General features: G+C 37.5%; 1 protein-coding gene across 1 annotated transcript; it reads right to left on the bottom strand.

Annotated features, from left to right (window-relative positions):
* Window positions 1-7,242: 7,242 nt before the first annotated feature.
* On the bottom strand, window positions 7,243-20,954 carry TSPAN3 (tetraspanin 3). Its single transcript, XM_009994493.1, has 7 exons — window positions 20,895-20,954; window positions 19,604-19,795; window positions 18,476-18,550; window positions 14,920-15,021; window positions 13,439-13,591; window positions 13,071-13,154; window positions 7,243-8,150 (listed from the first exon to the last, which is right to left on the bottom strand). The coding sequence occupies exons 1-7, from the start codon at window positions 20,952-20,954 to the stop codon at window positions 8,058-8,060; spliced, it is 759 nt and encodes a 252-aa protein (XP_009992795.1). The 3' UTR covers window positions 7,243-8,057.
* Between the last annotated feature and the right edge of the window lie 3,836 nt (window positions 20,955-24,790).

The raw sequence follows: 24,790 nt of genomic DNA, 5'->3' as shown, positions 1-24,790 counted from the left end.
AATGAACTGCAACTGCATCAGTGATGTTTTGACTTAAATTCTCTCTGACTTGATGTCCTGGCATTTGCTGCAGCTTCTGCCCGAGGATAAACAGACACAAGGTACAGCTAAAGAAATTCTAGCCTAAACTTGAATCAATTTCCTGTGTGGGATTACACACCAGGATAAATCCTTCAATAAAAAAGTGAATGGCTCTGTGAAGCAAAGGTAGGACTGGAGATGTCATACCTGTTTCCCCATTCATCATGGGCAGTTTGTAAGCCACAGGTGTCATGAGCTGAAAAAGCTTCTGGCACATAAGTAGTTTTGTCATTGCTCAATCCCAGGCTGTCTTAACAAGTGCTGGGGTGGTGGTCAGATCAGTATTTGCCATGAAAAACCTTGTACAAAAGGACACAATTTTGTGTGCAGAGTGCTGTTTTGCAATATAACTGAATAGCTCTTGGGAAGGGGGCTACAGACATGAGGGAACATTCACACTCAATGCTGGGATAGGGAGTTTAGTACCTTCCCTTCTACTTTGCAAGGGCACAAACGCTCAATAGCTGCATCCAAGGAAGAATTGTTCTGAAATCTTAAGCTGAAAACAGCCCATGGAGGAACTTCTTGGGAAACTAGTGAACTTTAACCTTCCCAGGATAAGAATGTTAACAGAAGTGTAAATGGGAAAGCTTTCAATGCACTGACAGACATGAGAAGTGTTTTGTCTTTAGAGAAGAGTTGCACAGCCCCTCTTGTGTCTGAACCCCTTGTGAGAAGGCAGACGTGAGTGACTTTGTTTTGCTAAAGGTTTTACTACAGTCACTGCTCAATTCAGCAGTCACAGGAAAATTCAAAACCCAAAAGAAGCTCTAATTCTAGGGACAGAAGGGATCTGGAGAAATGTATCCTCCTTGCTCTGCCAGGTGTCCTGTGCCAGCTTTTTTAGCCAGACTGCTTACCAGCACAGACCATAAATTGAATTTAAGTTTGCTCAGTCTGCACCCTGTATCCTTCATGCATCATTTGTCAATGCTGACACCTTTATTCCCACCTGTGTATGCTAACACTGCCAGGCTAAAATGGTGGCTTTAAGCTTTTAAAATGGATATTGCATTGAAGTGCAAGAGCACATTGTAGAGTGCTGGACTATTAACAAGAAGCATGCTTCACCAATCCCTAAAATACTGGGAGTGCCTAGTTCTTCTACAGTATGGACTGGGCAAAAAGAGTCTTGGCAATAGAAGTCTGGCTATTGCCTGTGAGGGTTAGGGAGACTTGGTAGAGGCTTGGTGCAGGACTATACAATTCAGTCTTTTCCAAAAATAACTTACCCTTCTCTTAATTTCCTATTTAACTGCTTCCTTTGTCCAGGAGGGAGAAAAACTTTAGAACTCTTTTCAAAAGCAGTATTCTAGACCAATTCCTACTTTAATCTATAAACCAGACCACTTCTGAATGCAGGGCATCCTAGATGCTCCCAAGCCCTGCAGATGTCAGTGGTTTGCTTAAACACTTTATTTGTATGAAGAAAATGAATTTCAGTTCTACAGTGTGATGATAGCAAAGGTCTGACACAGCAGTTGTTATGGGAAAAGCTTGTTAATTTTTGAAATGGGGCAGAAGCCCACTTGGCAAAAGTACCTTGCATCCAAGATGAAAGCAAAGCTGTCCATTCTTCATGCTGCTGTGCCTCACCAGTTAACCAGCAGTAGCCCTTGTTGGCAGGCTTCCCTCTGGCTTTGATGTGAAGCACAATCATTCAAGGTCAAGAGAAGCAGGGATGAACAAAAAAAAAAAGTGTTGTCCATTGCACAGCACTAAAAAGTTGGAACTTCGAAGGACTGCTGCTTTGATTACTCCAGCGGGATCATTGAATGAGTCTGAGGTCACCAGACGTGAGCTCTGATAATCTTTTATTTCCACGGTTGAAGTTCATGTGCAAGTTTGGTCTACAAAACCTGGCCATGCTTTCAAGTTATGGGTAAACTGTACTTGATGTTCAGCTGCAGTGTAAATACAGCACACAAAATAAAGCTAAACAGTTATCCTGGAGTCTAGACATAGAAAGAATTGACAGCTGCCAGGCGCAGATCCAGCAGAGATTACTGTGATCACAGCAAGGACTAAGTCAAAGGTATATGCCTAGATTAAACACATAATGAAAACAAAACTATCAAGAAGGCAACTGCCAAAGCAAGGAATAAGCATGCAGGCAAGCTCTACATCTTGTTTACCTCTGCTACCCAACCAGCTGTCGGGCCATTAAACCTACCTGAGGTGTAACACATGGCCAAAGAGCAGCTGTACAGCTGTGCTTTCCCATACCACTTCTTTCTCCACCATCTAGTAAGAAGTAGCCTGTGATTTGGCCTTATTTTGAGCACTAATCCTTGTGATATGCTATACAGAAAAAAATGTTAGTTGTTGCAGGACTACCTTGGTATTTTTTGTCAGGTATTACTCTCACCTGAAAGTAGGAGAGAAGGGCAAAGTTTACACCTACTGCTGTGCAGGGCACAGGCAAACTGTGACACTGCCCCATCAAAATCAGATGAAAGTAGACTTCCAAAAACCAGAAGCAACATAATTCTGCTGATATGACACCAATTTTTTCTCTCCTAATCAGTCCCAGTACTGAAGAGTATCATTAAAACAGAGCTGGACAAGTAAATCCAAAAAAGACAGGCCTACAATAGATGTGAAAGATCAGTTCTGAAGCAGTCTAGAAATATAAGAATGATGCACAAGACAGTGAGAAACAGGAGAAGAGGGCCAGCATCTTATCACCCAACAGCCATCCATGGCCGATAGCAACAAATACTGTTGCCACTTCACAGGTCAAGTTTAGCAGTTTGGCAGACAGGGGAATCATAGTGTTAGCGCCAGTTTAGATGCAGCATAAATGTCAGTCTTACCTTTTAGCAACATCCCAAGCATGTATCATCTTTTAGAAGATGCTGCACATAAAAGGTATTTCCACCTACTCAATACAGCTCCAGAGGAAACAGACCACCTATGAGAAGGTGCAGAGATCAGCAAGGAAAAGATTAGCATGAGTTTTGAGAAAGGATGTGGAAGTGGAAATAGGCTTCTTGTATTTAGCAAGGGCAGCTGCTCCAATCAGTGAACATGGCACCAAAGAGCAAAAATACAAGAAGACAATTAAGCAGTTTAGGAGGCAGTCTGCTAATCACTGCATTGATTCAAGTGTGTGCTTATGCTACAGGATCCACTGCACTTAGACACTTCTACTGTTTTCAGTGGGATTTATTTCAGGCCAAAGATTTAGTCAGTTACAAGAACTGCTAACTCCATATTGTGTAGGCTATCACTACTACTACTGTCACAAGTGCTTAACTCACATCTCATCTGAAACTCCAAGTACTGAAAAACTTCATGAGCTACTTCTTGCTACCAAAACAACTTTGTTTTTTTACTAACTTGATTATATTGAGCTTGCTAGACCATTCCCCCCCTCCAAGCTTAATAAGACAAACACACACCTGAACACACCTTACTAGACTGTGGTCTTAATTGTTCAATTCTCATGAACATCACATTATGTTGCTGAAAGGCAGTAAAGCATGAGAGTTGCACTGCAACATACTTAGAAGGGAGAAGCAGCACAGCAGGAAGAAGCTGCTAAGTTAAATTATAAAACACTGTTAAGACAATTCTAATCCCATGTGTTAAAAAGCTCAGGATCAGGTCAGGCTTACTGCTGCAGACAAGCAGCTTGTGTGCTTCAAGCAGCATCCATGTGTTCCATCACTTCAGCTGTGCAGCTAGGGTGAAGTAAACATATTGGTAGCTGTTTAAGCTGGAAATCCAAGTGCTGTCAAGCAACACAAAGAACAGATCTAGCCACCCACTTAAACAAACCTTTCTCCCCAGATCACCTGGTGTTGCTAGTATTAACAGCTTCACTGGCTGAAGTAACAGTAAAAATAGTAACTGCTGAAAAGAAACGACTAGACTCCACAGATAGCATTATCAGCATTTGACAGAGTAGTAGAACATGAAAGTGTCAATGTGTATTCAGTCCTACAGAACTTCTATCAAGCTTATCACCAGGGTACCAAAAATTATTTCTTAGTTCTGTATTTCCTCTGCTGCAAGATCTTACTGATACAGCTGAATTTTGGTAGACTCTGCATTACAGAAGACAAGTCACATTAGATTAAGTAGGGAGATAGAATATCCTAAATATAGATATTTCAGAAAGTTAAGTACACAGAAGAAACCTCTTGGGAGCAGTCAGCTGTATATAAAAAGCTGTATATAAAAGTGTGATATTTTGGTTGCCAAAAAGCAGCAGAGTTGACTTATATCCAGTTGCAAGTCTGGTAACCAAACAGGTAGTCAAGGAGTCCAGGAAAAAGAAGCTGGAATGAAACTAAGTCATCCACTCTCCCCAAAAAGCCCTGGCAGATACAAGCATATTAGAATTGCTAAATTACAGTGCTATCAACATTCTTTTCTAACACAATCCAAAGCTTATTCTTGCAATAAGAAAAAGATTTCCTGATGTATAAATCATATTCCACTTGCTGCAACTTATGCACATCATTTTTTTTCTCTCAATGCTCACAGAAAATATATTCTTCAAATACGAGAAAGATTTCCCCAAAGAGCAAAAGAAATACTTAATATTCCCTCTGCTAGAATGCTGACCTTAACAAGTAGTACATGTAGAATCTCTGCCTAAAGAAAAAGGCAGTTGATCAGTGATGCCAAAGTTGAAAGAGAAACTAATTCACGATTAAAGTGTTATTGAGACTAGTGCTCAAACTTAAAGTGTAAACTAGCCAGGCAACACAGGAAAAGGGGCAGTGAGAAAGAGCAAGGTTCATAAAACAGACCAGAGATACTGAGCAAGTCAAATTAATGCTTGCAGAGTCTACACTGCAAACTACAGCACTACTGGGCAAACCAAGCTAGTTGGTACTAGAAGTACCGTAGTACTCCTGGAATTAATTAAGCACAGGCTGATTTCTTTTTCTCACTGATTTATTTTCTTTTTCTACTTCAGTAGCCCCTATTAAACTGCACACTGCCATGGCTCTGCTACCTGTGATACTTGAGCTTCTCTTGAACTAGCTAGTGGAGGGAACTTTATACTGCAGTGCACATTAAAGCCCTATGCTAAATGGGGTTCAATAGTCTGGAAAATACTGCTTTGAATGTTTTCAGGGGCCCAAGTTTCATTATGGTATAACTTAAGAGGAAGGAATCCAAATAGAATTAACTTAAAAGCAGAGAACTTGCTTATCAGCATATTACTTAATAGATATGGTCATGCTGTTCAGACTTTTCCACTGTTCTTTAATACTAATGTGGTTCCTTGCTCAAGAGCAAAAAACCACTCAACTTAAAAACCAGAATCTCATTGCAATGCAACCCTTCTGACTCAGGTGAAGAAAAAGCCAGGAGGCAAAAGTTGCTTAGACTGTTGGGCAATCAGTGAAGCAGAAATACATACGGCTTCACCAGCTCACTAAAAGAGAAACAGTTTGTAGTAGCACTCTCACCCACAGGACAGAAATCTTGTTTTCTGACATTTTTCTTAGCACATGAATAGTTCACAGAGTTTTATTAACAGCAGCAGGCAGCCTGGCTCCAGCCTATGTGGGAATTCAGCCAGGAGACAAGTCAGGAAACTCATCTTGGACACAAAACTTGTGAAAATGTGCATTCTTCAGTTCTAGGAGAAATGAAGGGTCTCCAGCTAAGAGCAAGAAATATTCCTCACACAGCTCAGCATATCAAAACACATTTTAATATCAGTGTTTTAATAAGTTTACAGTGGAGTAAGTCCTTTGTATATTAGAGATTTGCCTCTATATATAGAGGCAAAGTTAAATGCCAAACAAACCACAACTTCTATTAAAATAGCTTCCATGAACAGCACCTCCATAGATGGGTGCAAAATACAGCTGCATTTTTAAATCTATGTGTAATAGTAAAAGTAACAGCATCCTCTTCACAAGCAGAACCAGTTTTGCTTTCATTGTTAAAAGCTTTTCACAGGACATAGATATCTGAACTACAGCCACATCAGCCCCAAATTTGCCATTTGCCTTTAATATAAAGCTGTCTACTTTTTGACAGGACTCAAGATTAAGAAATTCTTTAGTTATACTAGGACTGAAGACTGAATTTTGGAATCCTGTGATGTCAGTCTGCAGTTCTGGAATTCTGAGCAAAACAGATTTATAGCCAATCCAAGATTTAATACTATGGCAATACTCAATATTAACCAAGCTAAACTACACGGAATTGGTATAAAGTAGCCTTATATCTAGCAAGAGCCAACTACTTTTTGAAGCATCCGTAGCTTTGTTTTGTCTGACAATTTTGGTTTAAACGCTCACCTGTTCTGATTCTTACAAGTCAAGGTTGTGATCTTATTAGCCTGGGATCTTACCAAGCATATCTACAATATGCAATACAACATGATACAAATAATCCTTAAATTTGTCAACTTTTCTGATAGTCAGTTCTGCTAGCAGGCTTGTGACCACATCCAGGAAATGTAATGCCAGAGTCCCAGGAGGCCTTTCAGGTTAATAAACCACATAACCACACTAAGAATGAAAATCTGAGAAGCAAAGGCATATAAATCTGAAACCCACTTTTAGAAATTAATATGAAATTTCAAAAGTACACTTATACAGCAGTGTAACAACTCTGAGGAACTTAAAATGCCTCACAAGATATACTGGCCTTAATTCTAATACACATAGTCTGTTATCTTTTCCTGAGCCATGTTTGGGCATTTGACAGTATTAGGTTGAATTCAGGTTGGCTGAGCATGTCTACTTTGTGTGATAAAGCACTTAAGCAACCAGTAGAAATTCTGAACATGACTGGCTTCTGCAAAAGAGGCATCTGAAACCATGGAAAGCAACACAGTGACTAAGCATCTTAATTACTTAAAACACATCAATGGATAATTAATATACAGCAGTTATAGTACAGCTACTCATCCCCCACTATTGAGAGGCAACAGATTCTTCCTTAATTGTATTCACACATTACCTTTCCACCAACTTCAACTGCATTTGTTGCGCTGCATTTCTCAAATAAAAGAACAAATACAATACAACAAAGCTTCCACCAAACCTTAAATACAGATCTATTTAAATGAAGCCACTTAAAATTTGTGCTTTCATACCAGAGCTTATGCTTCTAGCACACCAGAATTCCATTTGAACAAACACACTGGAATCTTAAACAGAAAACAAGACATGTTTTTATGGAGGATATAGAGATTTATTTAATCAGGTTTACTATTTACAGTTGAGATCACTTTCACATACTACTTTGCTACTCTACATGGCTACATTGTTTCCAAACCAATTTAAGATCTACAATCTAACAGTTCACTCAACACATAAAACCGCTCTTTTTAATATTTAATTATAGAACAGTAGTGCATACATTATACTCCTGAAAAGCCAGCTTGTATTTTAAACCACTAAAGTTTGAAAAGATTTCACACCTCTGAAGGTCAAAACTGCAGGTCAAATGATCCTAAAATTTTAGTCTTTTTTACAATTTTATATATATAAAGTGTACTGGACTTCACTTAAGGAGTTTTTTAAAAGTGACACTGGTGAGGGGCAAGATTAAAATATTTTTCTCAATTAAATACAGCTGGCTTCCTTAGTACAACTTTGGCCAAAAAAAGTTTTATGTAGTGAAAGTTTAAAACATCCTCTCTATATGCAAGAATCAGCCAGTTAATGCTCAACGTTCATCTAACCAAAGTAGGCACATATCCTTTGACTTTGATATCAACCAAATTACACTCACCTTGCAAGTGTTTCTGAAATTATAGTTTACTAATATACTAAAACATTTAGATCCATGGCTAAAACAGTGAGAGTCACAGGTAATTATATAGGGGCATGTAAAGCTGAGATGTTTTGCCCATCACCAGTGTACAGGACAGTTCTCTGTTAAAGGTGTGCTTTGACTAAGCTTAGGGCAAGAAAGCTATCGCAGTAGACCTGGCCCATTCACCTTGCACGAAAGGGAGGTAAGATTGAACTGCAGGTTCACATTCTCTTCTAGGCATAGGTTCCACCCGTGATGAGAAGCTCATAGGCAGGATCCCGACTCCTCCTACATAGCACTATACAGGCACACAACATGCCCAGAAGCTATGGAGAAAAATAAAAAGAAAACAAGCTGAGTGAAAGAAAGATACTTCAAGAGATTTCAGCTCAGCACAGAAATTGGCAGCATGCTTCACAAGACTGTAATTGTCCCTAAGGGGAACGGCAACAAATGTTCTTGAAAAAGCTTCATTTCTTGCTGCAAAAAGCAAGGGCCACAAACTCCAGCCTTATTTTCTTGCAAGACAGTCTTGGAATATTATACAGAAGTTTTTGTTCAGCCATTTGTATGCTGCTTCAATAGGTTAGATGAAAGAAATTATTAATTTTTTTAATAAAGGTGCGATTATTAGACACTCCATCTGGTATAAAAAAATCAAAATGAAATTCAAGTGCATTAACCTCCAATCACTATGATGAGAAAGAGCAAAACTGAAGAGTTTTATGAACCTCCTTCACTGCTGAAATCTCTTTCAAATGCTCAGTCTCCGTCAAGATGCCACAGTAGAAAATTTAAGTCCAACATGAATTATTTAAACATTTTCCTCCTGCTAGAGTTCACAGTACCATGACTGTGCTGGCACGTTTGCCAGGAATTTAGGGTAAGATAACTCCATATGCATTTACAAGACTTAGATGAACATAATCAGGGATGTAGGGCATGTTATTTTACATTTATTGAAGGTAGAATAAGACTACATACTAAAAAAAAAAAATCAGGTATAGTGTTGTGTTCTATGGTCTGCAGTAATTGTCAACAGCTTCTAGTAAATTAAGAGATTGTATTGATTGGGTCACATGCAGAGAAGTTTATTCACAGATGCAAGTATTTAATGAGGCTCCTGTCATAGTTCTGGATTATAAAGCATCATCCAGAAGGCAGGAGTTTCTAAAACACAAAAAAACAACCCACCCCAAAAAACCCTTAACAGAAAGCAAAAAACAATGAAATGAGTGAGCAGACAACCAAGCATGAAGCTTCCTCATTGATACAGCAAGAACCCAGGGAAAATGCAGCACTGGGACAAAAGCAGAATTAACTACTTTTTAAATAGTTTCATGCAGACATCACATGCATAGCAAGTTTTAAAACAAATGATGGTACATGCAAAATAGTACTTAGGTTTCCTGAAAGACTGAAGAGAGAATGTTACAAAAATCCTAATGCTAACCAAGCAGTGATTAAAAAGAAGTATGATGAAATTCTAGAGTGAGCTTTTAATTTCCTGGAAAGGAATAAGCTCTGAAGTTAATATATTCTTTGTCTGGAGTGCATGGTCTGCTTTGGATCCATAGCAGAAACCAGCTCAGGTTCAAAAGAGCATGTGGAGAATAACCTGGAGCATGGCACTTCAGCCTGTTGGTAAAAACAGCACCTTTCCTCACTTTGCATCAGTGCTTGCGTTGTCCCAGTTCAGAGATTAACGCTCAAGTATGTGTCACCATGGAATGGGTTGGGATGGAAGGGATCTTTAAAGGTCATGCAATGATCAGGGACATCTTGAACTAGATCAGGTTCCTCAGGTTGTTATGGCAGAGTAAGAGAAAACATAGTTACATGAGAGAATGACTCTTCATGGGCACAGTACTTTGAAATGAGGAGGTAATGTCCAGAATTAGAAAAAAACCTTTAAGTTAAGACTTGTGAGATAGAGTTTATAGTAGTTGCCAGAAGCTACAGAGCTCTGAAGAAGGCTTGCAGCCTGCAAGTATGAATATTTAAGCCTTTTCCCCATTCAAAACAAGGATAGAATGAAGACTGCTGCAGAGGAACACCTCCTTCAGTATTTTGCTGTAATTCATTCCAGTAATGTATAGCAAATAAAGACAAGTTATCCACATTTGCAGTTAGTCACACAAAGATAATCCTGTTCAATTCCCAGACTTGTCATGGTTGGAAAAGATCTCCAAGGTCACCAAGTCCAACTATATCCAATTTATAAGTTTGATTTATAAAGAGTTATGTAAAATTTGAAACAATCAGGTATTATAATAAAACAATGTAATCAACCTTTGAGTTACTGTTTAAACAATTTATATCCTTTAGAAGGCAACTGAGCAAATTCCTAGAATTTACTGTAAATGCAGAAGTAACTCCTGTATTTAACCTTTCTCTACAGAAATGGTTATGTAATTAAAAAAAATTCCAACACCTCTAAAACCTTCTATAAGACATTGATTGTTTCTCTTCAGCTGCCACTTAAAGTGAACAAAAATATTTCAGAAATCTATGTTGAGGAAGGATTTATGCACCTTCCTCTTCTTAATCTTTCAGAAAAGTTTAAACAGCTCCCACAGTCAGGCAGCTTAGGTTTATTTACAATTTGCCTGCTAACACTGATTATATCCAATCTGCCATCAAACCAATTTGATTTTTTTTGGTACAAAAAAGCTTAATGACTGTATGCACACACACCAAGCTCAGTATCTTGTAAATGATCACTACCTACAAAAGCCATCTCTAAGAAGGAAATCTGCAGCTAATCCAGCAGCACTTCCACTGCATTGCCTTTGCTCTCTTCAGTTTGCCTGTATTAACAGCTCATGTGGTTGAGACCAGGAAATTATTGCACACTCTAAGATCCCCATGGTACCTGAAACATGAACTTACCAAGAAGTTCTTCTGTGCAGAAAAGACTTAAGTTTCCCAGAAATTCCAAGCCTTTTAAAAATTCTCCTCAGTATTTTCATTTTAAAGAAAGTACTAAAGGCTAAATTTACTGAATGTAAGCTTCGGAAGTAATGAACGTTGGACAACCTTATTGCATAACAAGTTGTAACAAACAGTTCAGAGTGGATTCTATGCAGTAAGTATGGGAACAGTAATAAAATTCACCAGAAGAAAAACATTTGCTCCTTTACGTTTACAGGACATGACCCAGGTTACAGGCCATTTGCTGAACTCTACATTCTTACCTCCATTTCAACTCATCCACATACTATTTTGAAGAGAATCAGGCTAAGGACACACTTAAATTCTGTATTATGAGTAAGAGGATGTCACAACTCATGCTTTAAGTTACAGAAGATTTAAAATGATTTGAATGCTGTTTAGTATCAACATGACTTAAACTAATATCTCTTGAAAACATGTGACTTTACAACCATTTGAACTGTGGAGCAAAGATACAAGAACATAACCTCTGATAGGCTTAAAATGATTACCACTTGATGAACATGACTAGAGAGAAATTTCAAAGGTGTTAACCAACTCCCTGTATTCTGTATTTATCTTCATTCTACTAATTTTTCTGAACAGGTAGCATGTAGCTTCTTTTAACTTTAAGCAAAAGAATTTCAAAACACTATACTGCAGCACTAGCAAAAAAAACCCCTGGCATTTGTATTTTCTTGACAAACTGTTCATACAGTACATACCTTCCACCAATAGCTCAGTTACTGGCATGTGGAGACAAATCAAGACTCTCTACTGGGGGGCTACAACTAACATGCTTGCCTAGAACTGACAAGTCAGGAGTAACAGAATGGTGGTGTAAGCAGCCACATTTCCATTGCAACCATGCTTGTGAAATTCTGGCCTAATCCCAGAGACTACAACTGTGCTGCATTTTGGGGTGGATCTGTTAATCAACCTGCACATTCCAAAACTAAGAATAATGCCTCCTCTCGGGATTCAGCTCAATTTGTTTCATAATACTTTTTTTCCCCTACATAAAAAACCTGTCACAGTAACCATGATTGTAGTAAATACATTAATTTGCATTACACAAATACATTTCAGTGTTCAAACAAACACAATATTCCTTTAACAGTTTCAAGTTTTAAGAATGGCAATCAAAAAACCTAACAACTTCCTTCAAAAGACTGAGCACAGATGTCACCAAAGTTAAGGTTCCATAGTTGAAGTCATCTGGTTCTGGACAGTTAAACAATATTACTGTATAGAGTGTTACCTACAAATACATCCTTCTAGCACCGAGATGAAATTTTAACCATATTTTCACAAGACTGTTTACAAATTATTATTTACCTTCAAAGATACAATCCAATTCAAGAGCTGTTTTTGAAAACAAAAATGCCTAAACTACCTAGATCAATAGGTACAATGTTTTCTGAATTCAAATGCTATTTAATTTCAAAGTTACTTTGTGCCCTTGATTTCCAGTCTCTTGGGACTCAGCATATATAACACATTTGAGGCCAAAACACTGGCACAGTCTGATAATAATGTGATTAATATACTAAGCCTGTCAAACTGATCAGCATTCAACATTCCAATTTCACAGATACATTCAGAAGACTACTCTAGTCTTCTTTAAAAAACAGAAAACAACAAACGACTAAATACTAAGATACAAATAATTCTATTTCTTCAGTTACTTTTCAGGACTAGGGTAACTGTAATAATTAAAGTTCACCTGGGAGACAGCCTGTGCTTAATTTATGTAGGCAGGGTCTCCAGCTTAGAACCTCTTTTTTGCTTAAGTCCAGAAACCACAAATTATTCAAGACACAGTGCAAAGCTCAGTTGAAAAAGAACAGAGCATGCTATCAAAAACCCTGGTGACTCTCCTGGGTGGTCTTGATATTATCTGCATGCCACAAAGCACAGTTGAGTTGATGTACCTCCAAAATGGCATAAGATTGTATATGAAATATTATGCAAATTATTCAAGTGTTAAATGCCATCAGAGCACATTCATGATACTTAGCACCTAAATGACTAGTTTTCAAGAAAATTTACCATTTACATTCTAGCAGATGATTGCAGGTAACATCAACTGTTCAGCTATCTTCAAATCTAACAATATAACTTCATGTAACAATAGTACTTAGACCATACATGACTGAAGTTCTGTGTTAAGTGTTTAGAACCTTTCAACTTATAAATCCCCCAAAGGAGGGATTAAAGGTGTCATCATCCTGTACTTACCTGTAACAGCCGGGACAGCAGTTCAGAATTTCATTTGAGAGAACATTTACAACTAAAGAACATTCTCTTACCTGAATAGCAGCAAAGGCTAGTGCTGCCCAGATGACATACATCATGATATCTTGAAGCTTCTTTACAACTAGAGCCTCACACCCCTGAAACAAACAGACTTCTTATATATCTCACAACCACACACACAAAAAAACAACTTCAAAAGATCCAACCACACACACAAAAAAACAACTTCAAAAGCATCAAAGATAAATCAAACACCAAACCAGTCATTACTTAGTATATCACAGATGAAAAAAGGAGTTTCTCTAGAAACTATGTTTATTTGCTGTTAAAGCAAATATACCCAAGACTTCATGCTCCCACTGATAAGATTTTCCACAAAAATACATGGCTACATAAGTTCATAAGACTTTGGCTGTCTTACCTCAGAATAAAGGTCCATCGGGTGGGTTAAGCTGCCAGTACAATTGCTGAGGGCTGCTTTGCAACAGCTGAGCGGCACACTGTTGTTTTTAGTTTGTTTGAACCAGACAGTATTTTCCCAGTCTGAGTAGTTATGGATCCCGCAGCAGCGCAGCTGAAAAAAACATGCAGGTATCAAGAAATGGGATGAAACAGCAATTCTACTTGCAATACCAAGAATACAGGCATATTAAGATTAGGCTACTTTGATTACTTGAGTAACACATTATTTTATGGTTACTAAAACAAATCCTACATCAAGTGTATTGTAAAGGGGCCTAGAACCTTAAATAATTTAAGATACTCCTTACAAAATATAGACTTGAAATTCTAGTTCTTGGGGAATGTTTGACTACACACTTTTCACTCATGCCTCCCAGACAAGACAAAAGCTTTATTTTTCACTTGAAACAGCTCTATCCTTAAGCTTACAACAGATGCTAAAAAAACCACTTTGCTTTCTGGGCATAGGTCTGGCACGAACTATCGTTTGCTCTTCTCGCAGAACTGCAGCGCAGAATTAAAGGTCATTTTATACAGTCACATGCCTATTTGGATACCTAAAAAGCCTTTAGAAATGAATCAATTAAAAATAAATACAGTGCCATTCTGCTGAGAGTCCCTACTCTATTGCAGACCTCGGGAATTATCTTGGGTAAAGTGCAGCCTCCACCAAACGTACTCCCCTAAGTGTCAGTTTACCAGCTTCTTGTCTGTCTTCCCTTTCAGGAGGGATTTTAAGGAAGATATTAATTAGCAGTATGATTAACTTGAATGTATTAGACATTTAATATACAAATATTAACCAACTTTTTAGATGGATGCAATTTTAAGAACACTGAAAGCTCCTGAACCTTCCCTAAGTGATTGGTACTTTTAGTCTTGAATCCAGAAGCTTGTGACACCAGCTTTCAGCTATTATCAGGAACACTTCACTCCTCAGCATGTTCTAGCTAAATCTGTACAGATGTTTCTGCAATGTTCCATTACAGAAAAATACATAAGGAAGAAATTTTTGAGTGTGAGGGTGGTGAGACACTGGAACAGATTGCTCAAGGACGTTGTGGCTGCCCCATCCCTGGAAGTGTTGAAGGCCAGGTTGGATGGGGCTCTGAGCAACCTGGTCTGGTGGAAGATGCCCCTGCCCAGGCAGGAGGGTTGGATCTAGATGATCTTTAAGGTTCCTTCCAACCCAAACCAGTCTGGGATTCTATGGTAAGTACTAGATATCTGAATTCCAACATAGACAGGCAATTACATAAAATGCATCTCACCATCAGCGTCATAATTCTACTAATTCTTATCAAGTTACACTCTTTATGGACCAATCAGCTGTTTCTTAGATTTGTTAGGATGGAGGAAGATGTGCAACACACGCAACACAGCACTTGTGTTTTAAGGTCAGGAAGGACAGAAAAGTTCTGATATGTCTTGCAGTCTTACCTGCCTCTGTACATAGTCAATAGCACGACTGGCTGCATCAGGATTTGTTCCGTTATATCCATTGTACACTTTCCGAATGCTGTGATCAACTTCATCTTCCACCTGGGAATTATTAAGAAAGCATCCACATTAGCACAGCAACAGAAGTAGTACAGGTCTAAATAAAACTTTTATTTCTCATTACAGAAATTCAGGAAACCAAATTAACCCCCAGCCACCTAAAATTAGCATACTTTGGTGGTACAATTTCTAAAAATGCTAACTTGACCCTTGCAGAGATGTTGCTAGCTTGCAGGTACTGGACAGGCAGTTACCTTCCATAAGACGTTAGACAAGGTAACTTTGCAATGTCTCTCAAAAATAAAATTGCTTGTACTATGACACTATGTCAGAACTCACTTAACATGAAGTTATGAGCTCTCCATAAGCACAGGCATTCACCTTTCTACTTCCACCTATTCCTTCAGAGTTCCAAACCAAAACCAGTTTAACCATCCGGGCTAACTCATCCCACTTGGAACCACAGAAGTATGAGTAGGTCATACTACCTGCTCCTCCCATTCCAGTGAAGCACAGGTAAATTTTCACCCTACAGCGAGCAAGCTCTTTGTTCAGTCCCAGTTCCCCATCCCACTTTCTAAGAAACCTTGATCCAGTACATTGTACATAGCAACAGTTACTGGAATAGCTCCTGAAATGACTGCAGATGAGTCAAGCTGCTAAAGATGCTGTCAAGTACATGTGCTAGAAATGGATGCCACCCAAGAATCATCATTTGTCCCCCAAAAGGCATCTTATAAAGCCTATTTTGGAGAAATTCTTACTCAAAGCTTTTAATACATTTCACTGTAAACTAAAAATCCACAGAAAATTTAGTGTAGCTACACATTTGTACAATAGCAAGATTAGCTCTGAATTCTTTTTTTTTTTCTATCACATTCAACAGAAACTATGTGCAAGGACTAATCTTGGGGCTGAGAATTAACTAAGCATGCATATCCTTAGATTTGCAAGTTACAGTAGGAAGACCTTGCCAACACAACTCTTAAATGCTTTAATGGAAGAATTTTCTGCAACAATTGCACAAGACTCATTCTCCCCCACCCAGGAATGCTAGTTCTCTTCACAAATAAATCCATACCAAACAGATATGCATAAATAAATTTAGCCTGCACAGACAACTGTTTCAGACTAGCTGGAAATCAGTTGTTTGATAATTTGACCAATGTGATTTACAACTCTGCTGCATATAACAAAACTCTTACTGTCAGTAACTGTTCAATCTGTTATACAGGTTTTTAAATAATTTAATGCAGTGCTTGCTTGTATACAATTTAGTTTATGGTTCAATTAGAGCAACATTACCATTGAAAGCCATGCAAATTACATACAACTAACTAACATACTACTAGCTAACAACTTGCTAGATTTAGCTAACCAGCAAGTTTTATGAAGACAGTGAACTACTCCACACGGGGGGAAAAAAAACCACCAGGTAAATCCTCAACCAACAGCCTGTTTAATCTCTACTGCCTTTCACAAAAAAATCTTACTTTCACTGATAAGGAGCATTACTAGCAGATTTTACAGCAGGTCAGCCTGTTGCAACATGACCTAGTCATGCTTCATGTTGTTCTCAAGGAGTAGGAGTCACTCAGATCCACATGTGCAGGCTTACAGAGGCATGTCAGAAAATTAAGTGGTTTTAAGATCTTAAAAGGGCCCAGTGCCACTTTGAGACATTATACTCAGCCTTACTTGGTACCAATAGCTGTGATGAACAACTGCCAGGACTTCAATCTTTCCTTTTATTTTTAAGTTGTGTTTAGGAGTTTATATAATTAACCCTGAAGTGATTCTAACATGATTTGGTGCCTTCAAAACTAAAAGACAACAAAAACCCCACAGATCTATACATGCCATGTCATAAACAACAGAACCAAAATAGCAAGCAAGAGAGCTGCCTTATTTATTCTGGCAAAAATAAATCAAAAAACCTAAGCAGATTTCACCTCCCAGTTCACTGGTGATAAATTTAAGCTCCTTCTGGCACTCCTGTTGCACTTGAAAACAGTAGTAGTTTAAGATGCTGAGTCCTACAGGGTAGCAGAAAACTGCCATTTTTACTAATAGAGCCTGTCTGTCCTTTCAGAAGATTTAAGATTTAGTTTTCAAATACTGACTCCCATGAATGGCTTAACATTAAGACCATGCTGCCACCACAAAGAGATTACCTTCCTCCTTCCCACAAGCTCTGACGCTGCCTTATCTACAGCTATGAAACTGTAGAATAGCAAGACAAAGGTATTGCAGTAGAAGGCAACCATTCAAGTAAACTTCTAAACAATTCTACATTATTCCCATTCTCCAGGAATTAAACCACTTTCCCCTGTTGCTTCTAAAAACTACTTCAACTACAAGTATCAGAGTCCCACATGATCTTTTCAGCAGACTGTCAAAGATACCAGAAATCAAATGTAGACCATGAGAAAAATATATCCTGAATTTAATTGTGCCTAAGATAGCATTTCTGCTGAAGAAAGCTATTTTAACTGTTATTAACCCAGACTTATGGAGTGCATAGTTCAAGGTTGTCTTGCTAGCTGCTTACTCAAGGTAACCTTCCTTTGTAAATCAGGTAAAACCACCAGATTTTTACTTAATGGTTGCCTCACTCTATCCAAGGGCAGCAGGAAAAGCTAAGAGAGCATACTAAACTAGTAAGACCTGTCTTGTAATATAAACACAGAAGGCCAAAGAAAGGTACACGGTGCTGCAGTTCAGCTTGCTATTAAGTTATCACTGGAGTGTCCTATAACACAATCATTCTACTTATTACAGCTGAACACGCCTTTTCTGCTAATTTTTGGGCAAAATTTAGATGTAGACATAACAAAAGCCAATGAAACTGTGCTAGTTAGAAATTTCTTTAAGCTACATAGTTGTACCTCTAATACCACGTGGTATCTTTCCACCACATACTATGCTAGTAGAAACACAACTAATTTTATTCTTCCAGTCCTAGTTCTTAACTTCCATTAAATAAAACAGTGGGAGAAGTCTTAATTTCTTTAGCCTTATCCCTTGTCCAGAACCTGTATAAAGCTAGACAGCATACATTAATGCAGTCAACCTATTTGATTTTATTATAATGCAGTGCTAGTTTATATACCAAAACACAAGGCAACAGTGAAGTTACTGATATCTAACTCAATATGCCCTATGTTCAAATACAGTGCAACCTAAATAATTCACAAAGACAAAGCATAAATAAATTAGAAGACCATCTGGAAAATTGAAAGGTACCAATTAACCATGACTCTTCTTTACTGTTCAACTGACAATTATATATTCCAGCTAGTTTTTCTGCCTCTGAGAAAACTTTCTCCTTTGCTGTCAAGAATACTAAATTTTAAGATACTGATATCAGAAATTAACTCACTTAGAGCACAGATATCCATTAACAGTTCTACAGAATCAAACAGAACAAAGACTACACCTCTATTTTGGTCACAAGTTCACAACTAAACCTTTACTGAAATTAAGAAGTTATTACCTTTGCTCTGTAGATGTATCCAAGAACCACCACCACAACCTCAGTGATAAAAACCACAAGCAGGATGATCACAAACTGTCAAATAAAATCAAGAGTGTTTGTGCAAATAGTTTTAGTAATTTCCTTGCTGAAAGTCCCACATACATTTTACTAAATTTTTTCAACTGAAATTTTGATTTAAAAGATAACTTAAACCATGCAATTAAGTTGACAAAATGAGACCAGAATTGACTTGATTCAAGGAACTTCAGTGTTCATAGCTTCATCAAGTAATAAAAAAGCTCCTCAGCCAGGCAAGTGCTGATCATTAGGTCTGAAAAAAACATACTGAAGTATTTTAATTGTTTCTTTCACTCTTCTTTCTGTTAGATAATTAGAAACATTATACCAAAGAAGCTATCCAGGCTATTACTAGGAGTATTACATGGACTAACAGAATGTTTCTTTAGATTAAGCCATCACAACTGACAGAGACAACAAGCTATGCATTGTTTTTTGCACATTTAAGAGCACTTTTAAACTAAAACTGTTGAAGAAGCCTGCACAGCATTCAACAAAAAAACAAACCAAAACAGAAAAGTGGGGACCATTTAAAAACTGGCCCCTCCCCTCTGTCCTACCTAATCCAAGCTGAAATTACAGTTAAAATGCTTAGAAACACATGGCATAGAGTACTGCACACAAGGTATCCAAATTAAGCAGAAAAATATGTAGGCATCATAACAACCCACAGGTAAACGTAATGCAAGTTACTTAACACAAGGCGGCCCTGGGCTCATCTTTCTGTGTCAATTTCAGCTCTTCACACAGAACAGATTTAAAAACTTGATCATATGGTTTTACTTTGAGTTTACAAAAAAACCCAAAACCAACCAACCAAAAAAAACAAACCCACAAAAAAGGTAAAACTAAGGAGCCTGCTGCTGCCAGAACTGGATAATTTAGCACTATTATTCAGAACAGAAAATTGAAATAAGATGTTAATAACAAGACAGTAAGGGAAAACACTTAAGACCATAATATAAGATTAGAACAAACCTCAAAAAAATATTTTAAAAGTTTTAAGAGGGAAGGTGGCCAAATATACAACAGCCAAACACCATCATATAAAAAGATTCTGCAACTTACTGTAGCAAGTCCACAGCGACTTTCTCGAATTGTGGCACAACACCCAATAAGTCCAATAATAAACAGAAGTGTTCCCACTGCTATGATAATAACTGCCGGAATTAGTGTGTAGACGTCTTCAAAAAAGTGATCATAGTCATCATATGTGATGAACACATAGGCTCCCACGTAGCACAGTATGCCTGCTGCTGCCTGCAATGGACAGAGTAACAGGGTAAGTTTTTTTTAAACAAATCCTCCTTTCAGCCAGGGTACTTTGCAACACTTTATCAACCATTAAAAAGCCTTCCTCAGATATTAGGTTATTTTAAAAGATTCAACACTTTTTCTAGGTTATCTAGCCAGTAGTTTTAAACTACATTTAATCTAGACATCTAATTTTGACTACACTATGGAAGTCTTCTGGTTCATGTAGTCAAGAAATGAAAGTGAAGACACTAGGAACACTAAAGTCTTGCTCCCTGGTTCTCCAACACTTTCTTCCCATGCTGTGAACTAGACTTTCTACATAATCTAACATGTACAAACAGTCTCCTACTTTCAAGTAAAAAATTCCAGCCCATTATTTGCTATTCAACAGCTTTTCAAAACATGCATACAGTTACTTTATCTGCCACTATTTACGTACTACTTACTCTTCCTATGAAGATTAGTACCTATGATTTAATGTTAGAACAGAAAAGATACACTGTGTACTTTTACATCTGTTTGGGAAATACGAACTGGTAGAATTTACAGTTACTCTGAAGTGTCCACAGCACTGGAAAAAATCTGTTCTAAACAACAAAGCAGATAGAAAAAAGATAAAACACCAATCATTAAAAGACAGACCTAATATTTGTGCTACAAAACTCACCACTTTTAAGAGCCACTTTTATTTTTAAGAGAAGTTTCCTGAAGGGTCATTGAACAAAATGACCTTTATTAAACAAAAAAAATAAAGTTGCTGCAAATAAAATTTGTACTATGGATCTGCCACTACAGATTTAAAACACTTAAGACAACACTTAAGACACTTGTATGACTTTACCTCCCTTACAGTTACAGGGGTCCCAACACATCAATACCTTCATTCATTTTAAGCTACTATGTGCTAGAAGCACTGCAATATCATTGCAGCTATTTCCTATAAAACAATACTGCATAAACACTACTAGAGTAGTACTTTACATATGGAATATCCCCTGCAGCACTTTGTTACAGAAACATTATGACAAAGAAAAAGGTCCTAAGAGCCAGCTCAAACGTATCATCAGTTCTGCATTCATCTGAGCAATATATTTCACCTCACTGCCTCTCTTTCTGCAATGAAGGTAAGTGTGTACTCTGCAGGAATTGTTAAAGTATCCATGAGGCTCACATTCATCCAAAAAAGGTGCTGTGTAGAAACTATGTAGTGAAACTGAAAACTCAGTAACAAAGACCAACAGCAAGACATCTCCTTCAGACAAGAAAATCTGAAGGGAACAAGCTATTACAAAATCACCCCTTTGCAAAAAAGACGTTGAAATGCTAATCCAGCTATACAAATCCTGCCACGTGAGGAACAACATGGCAAAATGCAGACATACAATTTTTGTACACAAAGCAAAGATTCCAAGTGGTGTCACTGAACAATGGAATTACATTAAGTGTTGCCTAGCAATGAAGCATGTGAATGACAGGACAGTGATGTAATCTATTTCTAAGAACTAAAATGCTTGTTGGAAATATAGTATATTGCAAGGTTGCAGATGAAAAACACAGCTGCAGCTGGCATCGGGCACAGAAAGCATATCACAACACTCAAATCAAAATAATTTGAAAATCCCTTTGTCCTTCTCTGTCATGTGAAATTTAAATGGCTTCCTTCTTTTCTAAGAAAAATTTGGTTCATAAATTGAGTAAAGCAGAAGATGACTGCATTTACTCCGTTAACTGCTGAAGTTCAGTGTTCAGCTGATGGGACCAGACTAGTCTGAGGTCCTTCCTCCCTCCCCGCAACTCAGCAGTTTCAACATTTGGTCCTCAGCATAACTGGGTTTTGTTCCACCTACATAGTATCACATTATACATTACTGTAATTAAAGGATAAATTCTGTGACAACAGATAAAAATGAAGAGCTATTATGACCTATACGAAGTATACAATGTACATTGATCAAGTTAAATGTGCTGCACAAGTTAAATGTGCATTTATTACCTGTTGAAACCTAAGAACAAACCCCAGAACATACTATGTATGTATGCATTTCCTATCACTAAATGGAAGCCAAATATATCAACTGTGCACAGTTCAAGTAAGTCTTTGACAAACAGGGCTTGGAGGAAGAAGTCTCAAACTTAATCTGCTCAAGGCTCTGAATAGAGATGGCAGAAGCTCCTGAATCTGTGCCAGGTCACAAGCATGCTCTACAGAGATGACTGGTTATTCAGCATTCACCTATCCTTTTAGAGCTATTTGCATCTAACTATGCTTATTTCAGGATGAATTAACCTTTAAAAAGACTGCCAAGACAAGTACAGTCAATGAAGAGGGTTGAAAAAGGCTTGAACAATTAGGCAATCTTTTTAATGAGAGGAAAAATTTAAAAATACACAGTTTTTATTGTTCAGAAGCAGCCTGATACTATTGCTTTGGCATGGGCCTCTAAGGAGTTACTAAAAGTCAAACAAGTACACAAGGAACTCGAGTTTAAACAAGAAGATCTAATGACATCATGATGCATTATTGATGAATAAACATTATTCAAACCATTATAGGAAAGCATATTTAAGGTTTGGGGTTCTTAAACTTCCCCCCAACCCCCATCTTTGGGCTAGTAAAATACAGCCTCTGTAGCCCATTGCTTAGGGTTTTTTGTTTGCTTCTACAAAAACCATACACTCAATGAGACTGAGGGTCTACAGCTGAATCCATTTCATTCTGTTACTGTTACAACTGTTATTTGTTTCCTTGTGTACCAATGCCTGAAAATATCCCACTCATTAACAGGGACACTGGTATTATGGTTTGCCACCCAGTTTTCAGGCTTCTTGGAAAAGTATCTTCAGAAGTGTTTTATTCACACATCATCTTCATAATTTTCCTTGTATTGTATTTCTCTGATGTTTTCGGTTCTCTCCATTGGTACAGCATTCATAGCCTGATTACTGTCAGAAGATACATTTCCTGGTTTTCCTTTAGCGTTCTGTCCTTCAAAATCTAGTTCTTCAGTTTTAACTTCAAAAGCCCTACAGGGTCTCTGCTATTCATTTCTTATAATTTTTTTTCAGCATTTTGTTATTCTATCTTCCTCTCCATTCCCCTCAAAAACAAATACAATCCCATACTTGAAGTTATTTTCTCTACTTCAGAACCCAATGACACTCTTCTACTTTGTTCTCATCAATAATAATTTAACTGGAACATTGACCTATAACTACCTTACAAAATCCTTTGGGTGAAGAGAATCAGCAACTCCACTACATTTTGTAACATATTGTTAGAAATATTTTAAAGGCTTACCAAACAAAGCCATGCAGAACTCAAGTAAGCCTAACTACTTTGTCTACAGTAGCCAAATTCAAGCCTGTAACACTTCCAAGTAAAAAACCCAAATTCAGCCAGGCTGCTTCTGCATTCAGCCTTACATATTTTAAGTATCATTAACTGCAAAAGGCAGTGCACTCAGACTTTTTTTTTACCTAGGAGAGATGTTAACAATATAGTTTGTAACTTAATTTGGTGCTCCACTGTTTCCAGACTCCTTGCTTTGCACAAGAACATCAACTACTCCATGCTATGAAGTTTCACCAGGTAAAGAGATACTTCAAATTCCATTAACTACTCAAAAGGTATCACATTTGCCTTTGCAAGTTGCTTTTAACCTGCTATGTATTAGCTCTACTTTTACACCAGAAGCCAGATGCAAAAAAACCCTGAAAAATCACAGGTAAAAACCTGAAACTCATCCTGTAAAAAAACATTACTTAAGAGCAAACTGAATCCTCTCTAAAAAAAAAAAAATCGGGGCCTGGCCCATGTTTGCTACCTGAAAATTTATGTCCAAATAGTGTCAGAAAAATCACTCAGAAAGGGCACAACACTTCCAGAGTTTTAAACCCTAATTTTGGATAAAAAAGTTATTTCTTTAAAGTACAAAAATCAAAACCATTACACATTCCTGCAAACACACTTTACTTCACTACTGTGGCAGCAGAAGCACAAAACATTCTATTTCCACATCCAGAAGTGACTGTCCTTCAAGAAAAAAATGATTCAGTCAATTAATCCCCGATAGGCAGCCCTGGGGATCATCTGTCAATTATAGTCTTTGATCAACAGAAAACTCAAGAAGTTCCTTCATTACCCCAGCTTTTAAAGTTCGGATCAAAACCAATTCTCAATCTCTCAGTAAAACAGAAAAAATCCTTATTCCTACATGTAAGAGAAAGTGAGCTCTACTTTTCTACTTTTCCTTTCTACTGCTAAATTTCACTGAATTTTCCTTTTGCTGCATTTCCTCTCTTCTTTCCTAGCAACAAAGAAAAATACACTACACACACATTGACAGCTACAGGTCCTTTTAAGGATAGCATGTAATTCCTCTAAGATAATACTACATAATTCCTAATACTATGGTTACTGTATTGAGAATGTATAACATTAAAAGTGGGCACAGAATTGTAGGAAGCACTCCTGCTGTACTGAACTGGTGAAATTGAAAATTCTCTAAACTTGAAGTTTCTCTAAACAATTATACCAAATAATGTTTTATAACAGCTTAGTCAAATGAACTGTAAAAGAAAGGATTTCAAGTCAGTTAAATAATTGCAAAAGCAACTTAAAAAGTTGAGTTGAAAATATCCCAGCAGTGGATTTCATTCCTCTTCTCAAGGAGTAAGAACCTAGGGATGAAGAAAAAAAACCTGAAAGCAAGCAGTGGGTATTAGGTAGTGTTTTACCAGAGCAGGCTGTCAAAACACATATGTTGTCTGGATATATAAAACAGACTCTTTTCCAAGGCAAGACTAAAAGCATCACCAAGTATTTTATCAGTCTACCGATGCCCTTACCTTAAGCCTGAAAACACTTCCTTACCAGTTTTGTCTTCATCTCCTTTCTTCAAATTGCTTTCAGCTGAATTAAGCAAGTCACCTGATGAACCCTTCATTTAAGAGGTGACAAAAACACATTTGACAGTAGTTTTCAACAGTTGTTCCAGA

This window comes from Chaetura pelagica, unplaced genomic scaffold, assembly GCF_000747805.2.
Source record: "Chaetura pelagica isolate M959 unplaced genomic scaffold, ChaPel_1.0 scaffold222, whole genome shotgun sequence".
Lineage (NCBI taxonomy): Eukaryota > Metazoa > Chordata > Aves > Apodiformes > Apodidae > Chaetura > Chaetura pelagica.
This window is presented reverse-complemented; position numbering and strand designations above follow the sequence as displayed.

Bases quoted from the DNA above. Each gene is read 5' to 3' on its own strand.
- TSPAN3 (XM_009994493.1), bottom strand. From the start codon at position 20,954: ATGGATACTTTAACAATTCCTGCAGAGTACACACTTACCTTCATTGCA. The intron at 15,022-18,475 runs GTAATAACTTCT...AATAATTCCCAG, and splicing joins GATACATCTACAGAGCAAAG to GTGGAAGATGAAGTTGATCA. The intron at 13,155-13,438 runs GTAAGACAGCCA...TGTTTGTTTCAG, and splicing joins CGATGGACCTTTATTCTGAG to GGGTGTGAGGCTCTAGTTGT.